Genomic DNA, 20346 nt, shown 5'->3' with positions numbered 1-20346 from the left:
GCTCTTTATGCACTAAACAGAGAAAGAAGAGGAGCTGTCAAAATGACTGTCAGCACATCTCCTTGTCTCCAGCTACAGCTGGATGTACCAACAGGGATTGTGAAATCCCCACTTTTCAAATGTTCCTCCTAATCAATGGAGCAATTCATGTAACATACATTACTGCATTGCACAATACAATTTACTAATATACGGAGATTAAAGAGCAGCACAACCTTGTACTAAAAGAACACACACTCACTGGATAAGAAATTGTTGATAATGCAACTGTTGTAACTGGTATAGTGCAGTCATGTCCTGGTGCCGACCTATATGTTCTGGGCCCAATTCACTCTGTAAGAGATCAAATAAACAAAAAACTCATTTAAAAACAAAAAACAGAACCTTTGACATACAGGCATTTAAAGAATAATTATTGGAGCTACTCGCTCTCAAGGCTTTACAGATCAAAAGAAAAAAAAAACAATGACCTTGGTTCGCTTCAACACGGTTTTATCATGCACGTCCCTCTGCGATTGATTGACAAGAAGGGTACAGCTTACATCACTGAGCCCTGCTCTATTCTCACGCCTGCGTTATGCCTGCAAATAGCGGCACAGGCACAGTGAGCTGTTAAACCATGGCTTGCCTTCTTACCATTCACCATGCTTGCACCAGGCAATTGACAAAGCCAATACCGTGCAGCTCCTGTCTGTCAGCAAAGGCGCAGTAAATGTAAGAAAGCAGACTTTAATAGTATTACTGATCAGTTAGCATACAGTGACTGTGCTATCCACAATAGGGGTATTAGCTTGCTTGAACTGTGTGTCACAACTTCTGTGTGGAAACAAAACACAGCATTATTAGTAAGTTGCCATAAAATAAATGCAATTCTGGCAGGCGTTGGCTTACTTGGACTACTACCTCCATTGTGAATGACACCTTGCCAATAATATTAGAACAATCTCAACAAGTCTCTTCTCATGCTATTGCTTTTTGATGCTTTAGTTATACCTACTGTGTCATTACCATAAGGGTATATTGCACATCTAACAACAAGACCCCAATGGTCAAAATATGTGTTTTCCATGTTATGATACGGTTTATTAAAAGTCACATGTTGATTATACCATTTCCATAAATGTTCTTCGCATCCTTGAAAGTGGGTGGCATAGCATTCATTTACCTATTTTTTACACTATGGGTACAAGTGTTTATTACCCAAACTCTGTTTTTATTTCTAGCACCTGAAACGATAGTAGTTCCAGTACAGATGTGGCGATAAGCTTGGGAACATGGGAAACAAAGTTAAGTAAAGTCACTTACTAGTCTGGGAGCTGGGGGTGTGATAAAAGGCACTCTACCCCATAATTTAATGATGTCCCCAAGGGGCTGAAAAACCTCATCACATACTCTCCTTAACAACAAAGTCATAGGAAAGTAGCCGGCTTGATACCACTCTGCCATCTCTCTATTACTGAAGGGACCTATAAAATAAAGATTTGTACCATGTAAAACAATTGCAAAAACAACAATCACTTAGACATCATTAAAAACCGGAGAGGGGAAAAGTACAAGTGTAGCATCATTAAAGAGAGCAATGTAAAAAGGCTTACCCTGAATCTCTCCCTGCGGATCTTTGTAGTACCACTTCTGCTGAAGTTCTGGAGAATGTCCTTTTGCTCGGTGATCTGGTGCTTTGCCTGTTACTCTCTCATCATCTAGCGTCCCGTCCTGCAGGTACGCCACCATCTGCTGTGCTTGCTGTAGAAAAAAAACACTCTTCAGCATATTGATGCATACTGAATATAGGCCCAGATTTATCAAAAGTGAGTAAATCCGCAACTGGTGTAAACTGCCCACAGTAACCAATGCAGCTCTGGTAAAATGAAAGCTGAGCTGTGATTGGCTGCTATGGGCAGTTTAAACCAGTTTCTACTTTACACATTTCCATAAATCTGGACTGTACGTGAACACCACCAGAGAGGATATCATGTTAGTATTATATAGTTATATAGGCATAACCACTTTTACAATCGAGTAACAAGCTGCAACTAATCTGATTTTGCCGCTGTTCAGTTAGATGTCATAAAACTGAAAGAGCTGTACCGAATGTATCAGTGGTGTGCGCTGGTGTTTGCTAGATATGTCAGCAATATTTTGTTCAAGCCTTTCATGAATCTAGTGCCTTTTAAGACCCAGCTTAGATTACAATTATGCCGTATGAATCAGCCCCCAAATGTAGTGTTCCGCCATTATACTATTGTTGGTAGCAGCACTGTCGAGTACCATACCATTATCACTAATCAAACATGCAACAAGAATATAAATTACTAAGAAGAATGACAGCACATGGGATGCACAGTATCCTTAGAGGACAACTCCCACGCTTATTAAAAAAAAAAAGTTACAAACACAGTTTTCATAGTTACCATTCCCCCTAAGTCCATCTCTGTTTGAATTTCCTGCCGTTCCCCATAGACCCCATGATCTAAGGTCTGCATCTTCATTTCTTCTTTACTTCCTGGTTTAGACTTCCCATGATGCACTTTGGCTCCTGTGATGTCCAAGTCCCGCCCCTCTTGCAAGTACCCATCCCTCCATTCATTTCCCCTGGTACACTAAACACTGCCCCCTCTCTCTATTCAATCATGCCCCAAAACACACAGGGTCTCAGCCTGCACAGCAGCTACACACACACATACTTTCACTTTGCAATGTAAGTAGTGTACACTGCAATGTGAAAGCTGCTGCATCTCTGTCCCTGACTGAGTCAGGACTGTAGGGCCGGAGGAGAAGGGGGGGGGGGGTTACCTGTAGCTGATAAGATGCAGGGAAAGGAGGAAAGAAACAGATAAAACTTCTTCCCTCACTGACTCCTCTCAAAGGGGGGAAGGGTGTCATGTAGCTGACAGCTTGCTGGGAGACAGGCACCAGGGAAAAGAAACAAATAATGCAAATCACTGACTGACTTTATGGATGAGGGAGAGAGGAGGGGGATCTGTGTAGCTTATGTGCTGGAAGAAGTCAGTGAAGAAAAGCAGAAGAAATCATTCACTGACAGCAAGCGGCCTTCTCTGTTGCTGCACAATGTCAGATGGCTTGCAGCTTGTTCAGCCAATCGGAGCTGAGCAAGCTGAGTCACCTGACAAGGCAGGAGAGGGAGGCTGGTGTAACAGGGCGTAGACCATCCCTCCTCTTGATGCAGACATTGTCACAAGATGGTGCAGACAAAGGAGCCTGGGGTCGACCGTAATTAGGTATGTATGAGTTTCCTACACTTCCAGGAAGGGGGGAGGATAGGGAAGGGGGGCAGATAGGTGATTGAAGCACATGGCAAAGTTATACAACTTTGTAATGTGTTTCAATAAATGGAAAAAAAAGGTTTTTTTTTACCGGAGTTGTCCTTTAAAGCAGTCTATTTAGCACCTGTATTACATCTGTATTTGTGTACCTAAATACAAAGCTAAGTGGGTCCATATTATAAATGTATATACATATGTGAAAAGAGTCTATGAGTCTCAATCAGCAATCCACATTGTCAATGCTCAGGAAGCCTAAACACTGATAGTAGCCAAAGTTTTGCAGAATGTCTTGCACTGCAGGATCATCTTTATCTGTGGTCTGAAGGCGCCCAATTTACACTTTTATCCCTCTATGCTTTCGCTGAGTAGTTAGAGAAACTCAGACCCATCATCAGTGCTTCATTTTCAAAGTCTCGGATAACCTCCTTGTCACACACCTCACTTAACTTAAAGTGTCACTGTCGTTATAATTTTCAAAATCTAAGGCTGCATTTACACGATCCGGATGGGCATGGGATAGGGAATCCCTGTCCTGGGGTGTTTCCCCGCACGGCATGATATCGATATGCCTTGCCGGGTGGGGAAACTGCCCAGTACAGGGATTCACCGTCCGTGTGGTCCGTGCTTCACAGAGCAAACATGGAATGTGTGAATCCAGCCTAAAACAGGGCATATGATACAAAGCATGTTTGCAATTTACAATTTATATTTGCAGAGCCTGAAAACAAGAGGCCATTTCAGACTGAAAGATTACAATATAATAACAGACATGCAAGGTTAGTAAACATTATATGTCAATAGTAATGTTTGTTGAAACGCAGCATTATGCATTTGTTCGCTTCATAGGCCTTTACCTGCTCTAGGTGTTCCAGTCCATCCTCTTCATCAGGTTCAGGTATAAGCGTTCCCATACCTGGTGCAGCACAGGGAGGAGAAGGCCCTGAGGAGAGGTCAGTCCGAGTAGGAGGGGAATGAATGGCTGGTCCTTGAGGAGGATCTTTGACTTGTTGAGCTGCAGTGCTTTGGCTAAATGCAGGAGAAGGGGGGTGAGGTATTGAAGGAGCTGAAGACTCGGGGGAATTTCTGGAACCATGAGATACACATTCTAAAAAAAAAACAAACAGGATAAGAAAACAAATGTGACATCAGGATGGGATAAGTGAAAAAGGAATTGTATAGTTTAAATAGTCACTGTCGTATTTTATTTTTTTTCTGCAGAAATCAATAGTCCAGGCGATTTTAAGAAACTTTGTAATTGGGTTTATTAGCCAAATATGACATTATCTGCATTTAAAAAGCCTTTTCCCAGGTCCCCCCCTCCTCTCCGTCATCCACTGCAAAAAAATCAGGAAATTGTGACTTGCTGCATCAGACATACTCTGTCTGTTCTATAGAGAAGGGAGGGGGGGGAGGGAAGAGGGAGTTAGCCAACAGCAGAAAGCCAAGAACAGAGGATTACAGGCACGGAGCTAGGTGACAGCTGTAATCAGACCTCAGACAGGTTAGTGGTGACTGTCAAAGGAGATTGAGGGTAAGGGATTTGTAGATTAACTCTTTGTTGTCCTGTTTTGGTTTTTTATTTAGCTCTCTCCATAGGAGAACAATGAAGACAGGAGGGAGAGCTTCAAACGGCTTTTTCATGATAAAAATGCATTTTTCGGCTAATAAATCCAATTACAAAGTTTCTTAAAATCGCCTGGACTATTGATTTCTGCCCCAAAAAATTTTTTCCACTACAGTGACACTTTAAGCTGATCAAATGTATTGGTTCTGATCTACTATGAAAAAGCAAAGAGAGCAGTAAGACCTGTGATACATATTACATAGCTGCTGACTGAATACTCATTCAGCTGACGGCAATGCCTCCTGATACACACACGCACATACTCTTAATATGAAGAGAGCTCCTGTTCCCAACAAGTCCAGCATAACAATGTCATTTTCCCATAAACCCATGAAATTGAAAAAAAGGATAAATAGTCCACAAGGCTGGACGGCCGTGAATAAAGCAGCCTGGTAAATTACTTATTATAGCAGCTGCAAAATCTAACAACTAGTAAGATCCTAAGAAATTTCTTGTACTATGCCACCAAGGTTTCCAGAAAATAACCAGTTACATCTCTACCTATTCAACCACATAAGAACCAACTAGAGATCTGTAGCCAGAGTTAGTCACCATGTCATATATGGTTATGTTGGGGCTGGCAGACACCCAAAGTGAAGATGTAATATTCAATCGAGCTGTATGGATGTGTTATTACTACTAAGCAAGTGCACTCTGTCACGTCCACATACATTGTACAGCACTAGCACCTTTTTTGGGAACATAAGCTGTGGGTTATCTTGCATTTGCACTTTATTTTTGTGTTTTGGGATTTATACATTATCATTACTTCAGGGTTGTTTCACTTGCCTACCTATTAGTTACTTAAGGGGGTACTCAGTTGAAAAGGAATATGAAAATATAATATAATATATATACTATTTATTTTTTACACACATCTTTCATTAAAGTTAAATTACTTGGTAATATAACTAAGAAAATGTAAAACATTTTTACATTTATACTGGCAGAAGGGACAACATGGCCCCTCTCCTGCCACCAGTTGCTGTGTCTTGAACCTGTAGTTATTGACACAAAAATAAAGTGAGCACATATATACCTAGATACACATGTGCTACACCCAGTGCTTGGAGTGATATTTCCGTTATAAATGTGCCTATTGGTAAATATTGTGCATATAAATATATTGAAGCTTGTCACACAGGGATGCCCGGTCTCATACACATCAGTAGCAAGTCTGCAATAAAATGTCCACTACAATGCAGATATTGGAAAAAGCCTACCTATTATCCATTGTTTGCATATAGTCCTGAGGCAGAGATCATGCTGAAGTTCAGGTTGAGAGCCTGTGGCCTGATTTACTTAGTGTGCAGTCTTCCTGGTGATTTTCCTGCACTAGCACAATAGTTCCTTAGTGAACTGAAACAGTCCTGAGTGACGTCACTCCTCCTGGCTGTGGATCCTCTGGAGGGACAAAATCCAGAGGATCCACAGCCAGGAGGAGTGAGGTCACTCAGGACTGTTTCAGTTCACTAAGGAACTATTGTGCTAGTGAACGGTGTTACCGGCCGGAACACTGAACTAGCAGGTAAATCACCAGGAAGACTGCACATAAGTACAGCGGGCCACCGGCTCTCAACCTGAACTTCAGCATGATCTCTGCCTCAGGACTATATGCATACAATGGATAATAGTTAGGCTTTTTCCAATATCTGCATTGTAGTGGACATTTTATTGCAGACTTACAGATGTGTACGAGACCAGGCATCCCTGTGTGACAACCAGCTTCAAGCTGGATGTAGCACATGTATATCTAGGTATATATGTGCTCACTTTATTTTAGTATTTTCACTATCTGGGGAGACGTATAGGGTTCTCCTTAACATGTAGCTGCTATCTTAAAGCTTTATATAGCGCCAGTGTTGATTCTCTTGACACCACAAGGGATCTTATCTTTTATAGTTATTAACATAAGTCTTCCTTTTTAACACAAGTCTTCCTCCTGCCACAGTTGCATATTGGTAACGCTGCTGTATGCAGTGTTAGCGTTACTGAGACTCCCGAAATGTCTAAATTAAGGCATATTAACATTAGAACAGACAGCACACTTGGGGAAGCTGTGCAGAGATATGTAACTGTGGCAGGTACGAACTCCTAAGATAGCCATTGGTGGCGGCAGAGGGGCTCTGTCAGATGGCAAGTATAGGGAGCAGTGCAATGTATATTAGTTACACATCATTCTTTTACAGAGATCATCTCATACCTTCCTTTTGTATGGGGGGAGTTGGGGCTGATGGGTTTGTATGTAATTTTGCTTCCTGCTCATTATTACTGGACACAGGGGGAGTAGTGCTCTTCTGGACAGGGGAATCTGCTTTAGGTTCCGTTTTCTTTGCAGGGGAAGGTGTCCTGTGCTCCTTCTCCGGAGGTGTGTTCACTGACATAAAGAAAAAGAATTTAATGAACGACAAAATTCAATGCCTTAAAAAAAAGATATACATTTAAGAAAAGCAGCAATGTACCTGGTCTTTCTCCAAAGCTGTCACTTTTGCTCAGCTCACTCGACTGCTCTGGTACCTGAACCACTTCTGTCTCTTTGGCATCCTCCAAGTTGCTTCCATCAGAGTCTGAATGCTCTTCTCCATCCAAAGAAGGACGAAAGTCCAGCTCCTGCTCCTCGGGAATAGATTCCTTTTGTACCTTCTAGGAAGAGAAACACATTCAAATGAAAGTCCAAATGTAGTAGTACTACCATAATGCTAACCATCGTAAGACGCACTGCTTCGACAGTACTGAGCAGAACACAGAAGGTAGCTGGGTACACATCTTGGCTATATTGAGAAGTCCCACAGCGAGTTAATACTGTAGCTCCATTCATTTGGGGGACCCTCTTCTAGTGATTGATGGGTCTCCCAATAATCAGACCACCATTGACCTGATATATACGACCTAGCCTCTTGAGATAATCCCTTTAAAACAGGGATAAGGAACCTTCGGCCCTCCAGCTGTTGCAAAACTACAATTCCCATCATGCCTGGACAACCACAGGGAAGCTTTGGCTGTCCAGGCATGAGATGGGAATTGTAGTTTTGCAACACCTGGAGGGCCGAAGGTTCCCCATCCCTGCTTTAAAACAAGGCTGGCTCTATCCTTTGAGCAAAACTTGTAATCTAGTCCTAAATGCAAAACAAAGAATAGAGAACAGTTGTCTAAATTAACCAAAACCATACAATACAGATCAAGAAAAATAAATGTAAAAAAATAAATAAAGAGATATACATATATATCCATATAGACACACACACCTTGGAAGGAAGGAATGCCCCTGAGGAATCAAAAGTGCCCGTCTCATCTTCTGCATCCTCCAAGCACCATTCTGGCAAACTGTCCCGCTCATCCTCTGCACTCCCTGAGCCACTACGGGTTCTGCGATAGCCTCGCTCATCATCGCGTTCTCGAAAGTCAAAGTCAAAACGCCTTCGGCGATCTGGGTGCTCTCTCCAGCCTTGACCTCGAGCGCCATCTTTGTTGAACCAAGAAAGAAATTTACAAATTGTTCAAAAGGTTTCCAAGTTAACTTGGAAATATTCCATATTTAAACAGTTACTCCTTCCCTGACGGCACGCGCTCCCTGCTCTCCTGCTGACGCTCTGAACGCACTGCAGCCTGGTGATGGTGATGTAGAAGGTCATCAGCAGAGCTGGGAGAGCACGTCATGCCTTGATTGATATAAGGTTATACAGCAGGATCAGGTTAGAGGGGGAACATGGCTAACTTTTGCCACTAAACTCTCTGTAACCTTATGTGGGAATGGACTCCTGTTAGCACTGTTGTATTAAGATGCTATGCTGTAAAGTGTTGAAGAAGCAATATGCTTATAGCCTAAATAAGTGAATCGAGTACCTTTTATTATATAAGGGATGAAGTAAGGCTGGAGTTAATAATCTTTCCACACCATGCCAAATAATCCAAATCCCTGCCTGTCAAGGTACTTAAACATAGCTGGAATTCCTGTAGTGTGTATGGCAGACATATAATCCCACACTAATCAAACCTGCAATTATTACACATATTTACATAGTTACATGCTGTTGAGAATCTATTAGAGCCGGTCCCTGGAGAAGTTTACAGAATGCTGGCAACTAAAGAAAGTCTATGCCAATTTGTCACAAAGGGAAAACCCATTGATCATTCTCGGGTTTAAGCATGTTCATGAACGAGAACAAATTAGTGTAATCTGTATTCGGATACAAGTAAAATCTGTAGGCCTCATTTATGAAGACCGTGTGAGAGGAGAACGTTCCTGCAATCCAATGTAACCAATCACAGCAGAGCTTTTATTTTCCCAAGGTAGTCTTAATAATGGAAACTGTGCTCTGATTGGTTGTTATGGGTAGAAGCTGTCGCTGCAGTGACCAGCACAGCTATTGTGCATGTACGAAGCATTCTGTTTCCAATTCTATACACTGTATTGTGAACACTGCAAATATGACAAAAGAATTATTGGCAGGTCAGATGTAAAAACCCCCATTGAGAAAAGGCCATTGATTACATAGTCTGGAAAAAACCCTATATGCAGCAGTGACCCACTCATGGGTATGATCTGGGGTAGAGCTAAAAACCAACACTACATAGCACGTAACAATTACCCCAAAAGGTATTAAAGCCGCAGGGAGAGTGATCTCGCTCCAGCATACGCCTCCTTATAGAGAATACTGTAATGCTTGTCTGTGCTGAACGTTCCTATGTAAGGGGAGGACAGGCGGTGGGCGGGAGATATAACTGATGGCCTGAAAATCATTTGGCCGTCAGATATTGAAGGTGTATAGAGCCTTGTCAGTCCTTTCAATATTAGCAGATATCTGATATAGGGGTACAAACAATGAGTAAAATGATAAACAAATGAGATCAAAATTGTAGCCGAGACTGTAAAGAGTAACAATGTAAACTAATTCAGCCAGAAGCTATACAAAAAACATGCAGCTGGGTCTATCCCTAGTGTGGGGATATAGTCTATATTAGATTCCAATTTCTCTACTTACAGTCATGGAAAAAAGTTTTGAGAATGATACAAATAGTAATTTTTACAAAGTCTACTGCTTCAGTTTTATAAATGGCAATTTGCATATACTCCAGAATGTTATAAAGAGTGATCAGCTTAACAGTAATTACTTGCAAGTCAATATTTGCCTAGAAAATGAACTTTATCCCCCAAAACACATTTCAACATCATTGCAGCCCTGCCTTTAAAGGACCAGCTAACATCGTTTCAGTGATTACTCCATTAACACAGGTGTGGGTGTTGATGACAGGGCTGGAGATCAATCTGTCATGATTAAGTAAGAATGACACCACTGGACACTTTAAAATGAGGGTGGTGCTTGGCATCATTGTTTCTCTTCTGTTAACCATGGTTATCTCTAAAGAAACACGTGCAGTCATCATTGCACAAAAATGGCCTAACAGGGAAGAATATCGCAGCTAGGAGGATTGCACCTCAGTCAACAATCTATCGCATCTCCAATAACTTCAAGGAGAGAGGTTCCATTGTTGCCAAAAAGGCTCCAGGGCGCCCAAGAAAGACCAGCAAGCGCCAGGACCATCTCTTAAAAGTGTTTCAGCTGCGGGATCGGGCTACCAGCAGTGCAGAGCTTGCTCAGGAATGGCAGCAGGCAGGTGTGAGTGCATCTGCACGCAATGTGAGGCGGAGACTCATGGAGTCCTGGTCTCAAGGTGGCCTGGTCTCAAGGAGGGCAGCAAAGAAGCCACTTCTCTCCAGAAAAAACATCAGGGACAGACTGATACTCTGCAAAAGGTTCAGGGAGTGGACTGCTGAGGACAGGGGGTAAAGTCATTTTCTCTGATGAATCCCCTTTCCGATTGTTTGTGACATCTGGAAAACAGCTTATTCGGAGAAGACGAGGTGAGCGCTACCACCAGTCTTGTCTCATGCCAACTATAAAGCATCCTGAAACCATTCATGTGTGGGGTTGCTTCTCAGCCAAGGGAATCGGCTCTGTCACAGTCTTGCCTAAAAACACAGCCATGAATAAAGAATGGTACCAGTATGTCCTCCAAGAGAAACTTCTCCCAACCGTCCAAGAGCAGTTTGGAGATCAACAATGCCTTTTCCAGCATGATGGAGCACCTTGCCATAAAGCAAAGGTCATAACTAAATGGCTCAGGGAACAAAACAGAGATTTTGGGTCCATGGCCTGGAAACTCCCCAGATCTTAATCCGATTAAGAACTTGTGGTCAGTCATCAAGAGACGGGTGGACAAACAAAAACCAACAAATTCTGACAAAGTGCAAGCATTGATTGTGCAAGAATGGACTGCTATCAGTCAGGATTTGGTCCAGAAGTTGATTGAGAGCATGCCAGGGAGAATTACAGAGGTCCTGAAGAAGGGTAAACACTGCAAATATTGACTTGCTGCATTAACTCATCCTGTCAATATATTATTATTATTATTATTTATTTATAAAGTGCACTTAATTCCAGAGCGCTATACAGGCGACAAGGGTAACAAACAAGAACATTACAAGATCAAAACACATTACATAAAGGCAGATGACAGACTGATACATGGGGAAGAGGACCCTGCCCGCGAGGGCTTACAATTTTTTGTTACCCACAATATGATTGCAATTATATTTCTGTATGTGATAAAAACATATGACAAACACATAAAAAACAGAGGGCAGCAGATCACGTGAAAATAATATTTGTGTCATTCTCAAAACTTTTGGCCATGACTGTAGAGGGGCACTCCGGTGATATATATATATTTTTTTTAATCAACTGGTGTTAGGGTCCTTTTACACAGAAAGATTATCTGACAGATTATATGCCAAAGATTTGAAGCCAAAGCCAGGAACGGACTATAAACAGATCAGGAAAGCCTGAGATTTCTCCTCTTTTCAAATCCATTCCTGGCTTTGGCTTCAAGTCTTTGGCATATAATCTGTCAGATAATCTTTCTGTGTAAATGGACCCTTAGAAAGTTATACAGATTTGTAAATTAATCAAGTCTTCCAGTATTTATCAGCTGTTGTTTGTTCTGCAGTAAGTGGTGTATTCTTTCCAGTCTGAAATTTTTCCCTTTGCTGCTATGTCTTCTCTGTGACAGGAACTGTCCAAAGCATACAAGGTTTTCTATGGCGATTAACTGTCAGTTCCTGTCATGGACAAGGGTGGCAGCACAGAACACTGTCAAACTGGAAAGAATACATCACTTCAAGCAGGACATACAGCAGCTGGTAAGTACTGGAAGACTTGAGACTTTTTCAATAGAAGTAATTTATAAATCTGTATAACTTTCTGACACCAGTTGATTTAGAAACCATTTTCGTTCACTGTGGTACCCCTATAATCCCATAGCTGTCTGATCTCCTTGAACAGCTGTTTGTCTCTCCACTCCACACAATCCCTATTTGATAGAGGAGTGTTTTGGTATGAAGCACATCAGAGTCCCTCTGCTGAGCAACCTATCAATCAGCTGTGATCTGTAGGGAAGCCGGACTGCAAGTGTTCAGTTTCCCTACAGCGCCTCCACACAGTAAACTGGGCATTACACAGCGCAAATCAAAAAAAACGATGAGAACTAAAGACTCTCAAGGGATCAACCGTTCTGTGCCGGCTCAAAGGACCTGCTGAATAGACAGGCACTACTGTGATATGACCTCGAGCCTCGGCACTTGAGGCATTTTCTTGCATTCTACAAAGTGCATTTATTTCAAGCTCTTTTTAGCACTAGCACTTCATTTCATAACTTTTTATGAGATCTCTTTCAGATGGTCCTGTACTAGCATTTTGTATAACTTTTCCATGTTATGACCCTTGCTTAGTGCATAAATACATATTTTTGTTGCAAGTCCCCAACGCCTCATTGACATAAATCAGAGCAGAACGCGCTGTCATGAGATCACCACAGCACAACTGCTCTGGGCTATGTGTTTAACTTAAAGGACTGCAAGATTGGCATAGAAGAAAATTTTAAAAAATAAGCTGATAAAAGACTTGTTAAAGGAGAAAACAATCAATAGTCTATCCCTATAAATGGCTTTAAAACCTTGAAATTGGAGTGTGTTGTGGAACCTCCTCTTAAAAGGCTTTTCCCATATTGTAAAGTGGTGGCATATGATTGTGATTTAGTTATGATTCAGGCTTTTCCTGCCTTCTGTCCAATCACTGTACTGGGAAAGTGCAAAAGAGCTAAACGAGAGTGGAAGCAAACCCCGCTACATCCAAGTGGCAGGAGAACACCGCGAGAGCCACTGCACTGAATCACGTCTATTTGGGGTCCCAAAGGACAGACTCCGATTGATTATAAACTCATGACATATCCTGGCAATTTGCCATTATTTTATATTATGAAAAATATTCCTTTAAGCAACGGGGGAAAATTAGACAGACAAGCCACTTTAGAGGACTTCTTACATAAATGAGATTAGAAAGGGGCAAACTCTAAATAAATGGGGCTTTGATAAGGGGCCAGAGTTGCTTCTCAATGTGACCCGCTGGCTAAATGCACATTCCTAAAATCACACACTTCCCCACAAAATAACCCTCATATCCACACAGCAGCCGCATACACACTTGTGTACCTTTTCAGATACAAACAAGTCATTGTCCATCACCTCAGTATCTCCTTCCCCCTGGCTTCCATCCCATGCACATTAGGCATGACCAACTGACCATCATGGGTTTACAACAATGGGGCTTTCTGCAGAGGCCTTGAGGGATGAACAAATACTGGAGGACCATCCGACCTGATGAAAAAGTCACCCGCCAATAACCTCTGAATGCTCATGCTCCAGTCATTTGTCATTCAATGTGACTGCCCTATTTTCCTAAACACTGGCTAAATTCAATGTTCCTATTTTTTTTTTTTAATATCATAAAAACTATGTCCTATAACTGTTCTTTCAACTTAATTACATTAATATAATGGCATTAAAAAATGTTATATCTATTCTATCATTATACATTGAGTAGCAGCAGTAGTAGCAGTTGCCTACATAGGCCCTCTGCTGTTACCAACGCTTGCGCTGGGACCTGTAGGACAGTCCTTGGTCTGGTGCCGCTCTCCCTCTCTGAGCAAGTACTGCCACCAACACAGCACTACTAATACAGAGCCTCCCGTGTACGGTATATCCCTATGCATTAGAACTGATGTATTCGCGGCAACCTCAGCAGAGTAGGCAGTGATCCATGGAGGTCAAAATAAAAGAAATCACTCTACAATCAAAAAAGGAGGACATATAAGAAATATAAATCTTTGTATGTCAGTATCTGGTTTTAATAAGCAAAAAAAAAAACATTAAATGATTCATTCCCTTAAGTAGTATAAAATTTCGCATACCTATTGATAATGTTGCAATTTCACTAAAACCCATTGAGCTACAGCCTTAAAGGGGTGATTCAGCTCAAAAATCTCTTCTAGTTAGAAGAAATGTTAACACTATAGCACACACACTGAATTCACGGCTTGTGTATGCATTAACATGCTGGGTATTCTACAAGAAATATTACATAGCTCTATCAAAAAGAGACTAAAACACACAAAAAAAGAATAAATCTCACTGAAGAGGTACATAAAATAAAATTTAAAGAGGTTCCTAATAAAGCCTTTGGTTTATGTTTTTTTATGGGAAATTTGTATGCGTGTATTTAGCAATGGGATTTTTCCATATGTCCATTACTACAGATCAGACATCTATCTTTAACACTGGACTGTCTCAGTTTACTTACACACTTTCCACAGTACTTACCTGGACTATGAGAGCGCCACCTTTCCCCATCTCTTCTTGGTGCAGCAGTTCTCCAAATACCTCCACCTTCCTCTTCCTCACCATTTAACTCCTCTCTGAGGCTTCGCCAGTTTCCAATCTCTGAACGGATAAACTCATGCTTCCTCCCAGCAGGTGCTGTGCCGCCCTCTTCAAATGCAGGCCGAACTGAGGGAGGTTATAAGAGAAATAATCTATCACTATCCCCTGCTGAGGCACTGGTCAGAAACGCTGAGCACAATCTCATCAATATCAGTGTGCATGATACCACACACAAGTATTAGGGTATTCCAGCACTAATCTATAAGTGGCTTGCATGTTAATTCTGTCTATACAAGTTGTAAAAGCTTTCACATAACACTTGCCTCAGCACTGGCACCTATGCAGTAGTACTCTAATCTGTCTGAATGAGCAGATTTTAGATTACAGAGAGCAAGGGCTGCTGGGAAATACTGCATTATCAATGTTGCTTGAATAAGGAAGGATACCGGGATCCCATACAGAGGCCTCACTTTCCCACTCTCCTCAACTAGCATTTGTTTTTGGATGGGCTGTACCAGTTTTCCATGGTAATTTAGTAATGTGGGGTATAGCAGCCTCCCAGACAATTGTTTGGCATATGGTTACCTAGTGTCTATGGATAATCTCAGCTCATGTATACTTTCATTTTCATGGGAATACTAAAATAGGGATAATACATCACAGGATCTTATACCCAAATTTGAAAAGTGGGGTGAGTGGACTTACAGAAGGTGATCATGTGGTGCTAGACGGCACTAATACTACTTTCTGAAGGACACCTTAGGTATCCATGTACTGTATGCCAAAAGATCACTCTTTAGAGTGCATACCACTGGCAATGTTTGCTGTGACCTCGGTGAATATACAAAGAATGTGAGCTTCCACATCAGGGAGGGGTAACCTGTGGACCCCCAACTGTTGCAGAACTACAATTTAAATAATTCCTAGACAGCTAAAGTGTTGACTGTCCAGACATCATGGGAATTATAGTTCTGCAACAGCCAAAAGTTCCCCATCCCTGCTCTAACTTCATACTATAGGATGACTATAGACCTAGCATATATTTTAATACAATATACATTAAACCAACTGAGCTGACCACAATATAACATCTATGGCCTGTGGTGCTCTATACAGTCAGGTATGGATTAGATTAGTCAACAGTATCGACCAGGGTAGGCAAACAATATGCCTCCAAGTTTGGACCTGAATGTCCCAGAATACCATCACTGCTGCTTGGTTACCAATAACCTCTAAAACCACAGTAATTCTGCTAACAGATTGTGAAAGTTACTCGTCCACAACAGCTTAAAACGTAGCCATCTAAAATGCCGCCGCTCCTTTTGTACATCAATGCATCAATCCACTGAGTTTAGTGAAAACGGATTTCACAATGCTTGCTAAGTAAAATAAACACTTAATGAAAGGACGCATTCAACATATCAAAGTGCAAAATACACTGAGGTATAATACTTGCCAAGCAACTGTATTTATTAATGGATATAAGCATAGATACCCCATTCATATTGCCTTGTGAGAGAGTGTGTATATAACGGAAAGGGGTCCAACTCTTAGAGCCAGCACCACCCCATAACTCAGCTACAAGAAGCAGACTTCAATGTAATGCTTTCTTTCTCATGTAAAGGCGCTGCAGGGGAATTACACACTTGCCGTAATACTACATCATAAAATACAGCTGAAAGCTAGGGGCCATCAGTAGATCTAAAACGGACAGTCCCAGTGACTGCTTGTTCATTGGCTGATCACATAGTTTTGGCATCTTCCTGTGTAACAGAGGATGAGCGACCGACAGACAATGATGGAAGTAATTATTGTTCATGCGGCTGCCCAATCGTAGAGTTGTTTAAGGCTATGTTCACACACAGCATTTAATGCGCGTTTAGTTTGCGTTAAATAGTGCTATTTTGATAGGAATTAAAGTTCAAACCAGTGCCGATTAGAGATATCAGTGCCGACAGCTTGTCTAAGGGCCCTATTCCACGGGATGATTATCGTTCGCATAATCGTTAACGCTAAACAATCTCAAACGACCGCTATTGCGAACAGCCTGAAATTGTTCACCCATTTACACGGAACGATGATAGTTAATTACGATCGTTCTTGCGGTTGTCTTGTCGTTGCTATTACGTTCGTAGCTACTGCGAACGACATCTTATTCCATGCGAACGAGCAACGATAATAGGTCCAGGTCTTAAGCGATCAACGATTTCTCATTCGTCGTTTAATTGTTAACTGCTATTCAACCGAACGATTATCGCTTCAATTCGAACGATTTAACGATTATCTGAATGATAATGGTCCCGTGAAATAGGGCCCTCACACAGAATGCAGGAGGGGTGTCTGATTTAAAGGGGTTATCCAGAGTTACAAAAACATGGCCACTTTCTTCCAGAGACAGCCCCACTCTTGTCTCCAGCTTGGGCCGGGTTTTGCTGCACAGTTCTATTGAAGTAAATGGAGTTTAATTGCAAACTGCACCTGAACTGGAGACAAGAGTTGTGTTGTCTCTGAAAGAAAGTGGCTATGCTTTTGTAGCACTGGATAACCCCTTTAAGTTCTATGGAGTACACAGGGAGCTGCTGTGCAGTGAGGATACTTATTTTACTATAAAGTGGCCCACCAAGCAGTGGCAAGGCCGCCTCTCTGACTGTCCCACTAAATTAAAACAGCAGTGGTAGTAGCTAACGAATGACAGTCACAGTAAACAAACAGGGGCCTCCCTTGCATGGAGCTGACAGATTCCCTTTAAGTATGCAGTTTCTCAATAAATGACAAAAACAAAAAAAAAATCAAAAAACAGGCATTTCCCAGGTTCCCGGAGGTCCCCTTTAAAGTGTCTGTCGATTTAACTTTCAAAATCTAAATCAACAGTAGATGTGATATACAGCATTTTTTTTTTTTTTTTTTTTAGTTATCATGGAAAACACGGCACTTCCTGTATACGGACTTTTTTTTCTTCAAAAACCTAAACACAGGAAGTCCGTTATTCCCAGGTCATCTGGGTGCTCACAGAGAAGGCAGTCATGTGATTAATGAACAAATGGAGCCATGACTTCCGGTACAGGTCAGGCTTCCTGTGCTTAGTCTGTTTTTTTTTATTAATTAACACAAGTCTAAAAAGCTGCCTTCAGGAGATTGGACCTGGATTTCTGGTAAGTATAGCTTTGTTTTATAGCATAACACATAAAAAATAATGAATGTACATTTCAAATTTGATATTAACTTTGAAAGTTATAAAGACAGTGACACTTTAAGGGTTCTAAATGAAAGTTTCCAGTAAAATGAGGTCCAGTAGAATGAAGGAAACTTCATTCTAAAAGTAAATAGTAAGTATCTAAAAATGTTTCATACTGCCAAATCCTTCAAGAGTGTCTCACCAACCCTCTACATCACTGCCATTATTTCCCCATTCATTCTTACTTTTAGCCTACTTTCTGACCAAAGCTTGAGGATCCGGTCAGAACAGGAGTACAATCTCTGGCCTGTGCCCAGCTCTCATTAGTGGGGTATTTTTGAACAACAGCCAAAAGAGCTGTTTATGGGGAAAAAAAAAAAAGACTAGAAGTGTGTCGGTAACTGTGTGAAGTGGTCGGCAGGAGGGGAGAACACAGGGTCAGGAACTCAGTCTGGACATTGTTTATGGCAGACCTACTCACCTGGCCTGGCCTATAACAAGGCACACAAAAGAAAAACACCGAAGCATCGAATGCTCTTAGCGTTCAATACCATAAAGGTGATAGTTTTACTATTTACTTATATTGTTTGTGTTAAGAAAAGCCCAAATTATGAAAAAAGGTTATCCAGGCTTAGAAAACAAACAACTACTTTTTGCAAAAAAAAAAGCCCCCCCTTGTCCTCGGGTTGTTTATGGTATTATAATTCTGCTTCATCTACTTCAATGGAACTATGCTGCAAAAAACACTCATACTACACAACAGTGGTGAGCGCCAGGGATTCAATTCAGGTTTCTCCAACGAATTTATTATGCTCTGGAGAGTTTCAGGAGAATGGGGATCTCCACTTCTGATCTTTGTGGGAATGCCCCAGAGTGCAGCAGTTTTTATCTGACCGTTTTGATTTTCCCTTTTGTGCACTCCTGAGGTTTGTCTCTTAGGCCTTAGTTACCATTATCTTCTTATTATTATTAGGTTTCTTTTATTCTGTGCCAAAAAGATACAGGAATAATTATTACGGAATGGACAAGCCCGGATGTTCCTTCGTTACATAGATGGACACAGATGGTAAATAAATATGTAACCTTATTTCGAATTCTCTACTATAGTCGCAAATGTCCGCAAAAATTTAAGAAAGTTTGGGTGCATTGGCTCATGTTAGACATTACGGCTGAGTAATAGTGATAGCTGTTCTTGGAGGCGGTTGGGTAGAAGGGCGTCAGTATGTGTGTGCGCGTGATTGTCTTTGTATTTTGTGGGTCAACCCTATACTCAGTTGCTTCGGACTGCCCAATCCTGAGCTGATCCCTTCCATATGTGGACTCTTTGTGAACTGTTGCACTATGCCTGTACTTATTTTTTGTGCAGCAACAAACTAATGTGTTTGGCTGCTTTTTATTTTCTTATTGTTAAATATTCTTGAAAATTCTTAAATAAAGACTAAAAAAAAAAAAAAAAAAATGTAGTCAAAAATGACCTGTTTAAATTATGTCTGTGTTAAAAGACAAACATCAAGAGATCAACAGGGGTTGTGACTGCAAGAAGTTTTGCACTATACAGCAGCAGAGAATTCTGGGGGTGCTTGCACTGTACAGTCAACTCTCCTATCACACAGCAACAAAACCCCTGTAACCACACAGTGACATTATATTGACGGAATTATTGCATAACAAAGAGTATTACACAAGCTAAGACCATGATCACTGTAGGAACTATGGTAAAAAGTTTAACACATATTTTTGTGACTGCACAAATTGCAGAAACATGATGGTGCACAGACGCATGCAAGACGATTGGAATATCACTCTATTCTAACACAAGGAAATATATTATTGCAAGAAATATGGCCTAAAGGGGTCAGTTATGTATGGTATGTATGTTATGTATGGTATGCATATATCAGAACAGCCAGAAGACTCCTTATACACAGGGTCTCACAATCATGACCCTTAAGTTTTTATAGGTGTAATACCTCTTTAAATTATTTTCTGAACGGAACACATTTTCCCTTTAGCTTTTTATACTTTTTTGAGACTAACATTATGTGTGGAATGTACTAAATACTATTTAGCTGTAAGACTAGAAGTGCAAACATACAGTCTTTAAAGCATATGGAGCAAATGATGTGTTAAAGCCAATTTATTCTTTAATAAAAATTAACCTGATTAAAAAAAAAAAAAAAAAAAAAAAAGGTAAAACGACAAAGTGAAATCTAAGTTGGGAACTGTAACAAGAAACACAGTATCTACAGACAGTAGAGACTACTCGGTTTTATAACAGAAACCTCTAAGCTAATCTGAAGGTCACACAGTAGTTTTGAATAAGTGTAATACAGGTAAATTTCTGTGCCTGTATTACAGCTTAGCGTTTAGGTCTGACCACACGTCTGATGACCGAAACTAACAGAACAGATCTCTATGATGCTGACAATTCGGGTCATTGAGGTCACTCATTTGGCCATAATACTGGTGCGGAAATGAGCCCGTATTA

General features: G+C 41.0%; 1 protein-coding gene across 1 annotated transcript in view; it reads right to left on the bottom strand.

Moving 5' to 3' along the window:
- GIGYF2 (GRB10 interacting GYF protein 2) overlaps positions 1-20346 on the bottom strand; it is an 85748-nt gene that overhangs the window by 31360 nt on the left and 34042 nt on the right. The window contains exons 8-15 of the mRNA XM_069975514.1: positions 14624-14809; positions 8154-8371; positions 7371-7551; positions 7112-7285; positions 4139-4389; positions 1596-1743; positions 1306-1466; positions 242-333 (exon numbers count right to left, since the gene is read on the bottom strand). Of these exons, the coding sequence (XP_069831615.1) occupies positions 242-333; positions 1306-1466; positions 1596-1743; positions 4139-4389; positions 7112-7285; positions 7371-7551; positions 8154-8371; positions 14624-14809 (1411 nt within the window). The remainder of the gene's footprint in view (positions 1-241; positions 334-1305; positions 1467-1595; positions 1744-4138; positions 4390-7111; positions 7286-7370; positions 7552-8153; positions 8372-14623; positions 14810-20346) is intronic.

This window comes from Dendropsophus ebraccatus, chromosome 6, assembly GCF_027789765.1.
Source record: "Dendropsophus ebraccatus isolate aDenEbr1 chromosome 6, aDenEbr1.pat, whole genome shotgun sequence".
NCBI lineage: Eukaryota > Metazoa > Chordata > Amphibia > Anura > Hylidae > Dendropsophus > Dendropsophus ebraccatus.
This window is presented reverse-complemented; position numbering and strand designations above follow the sequence as displayed.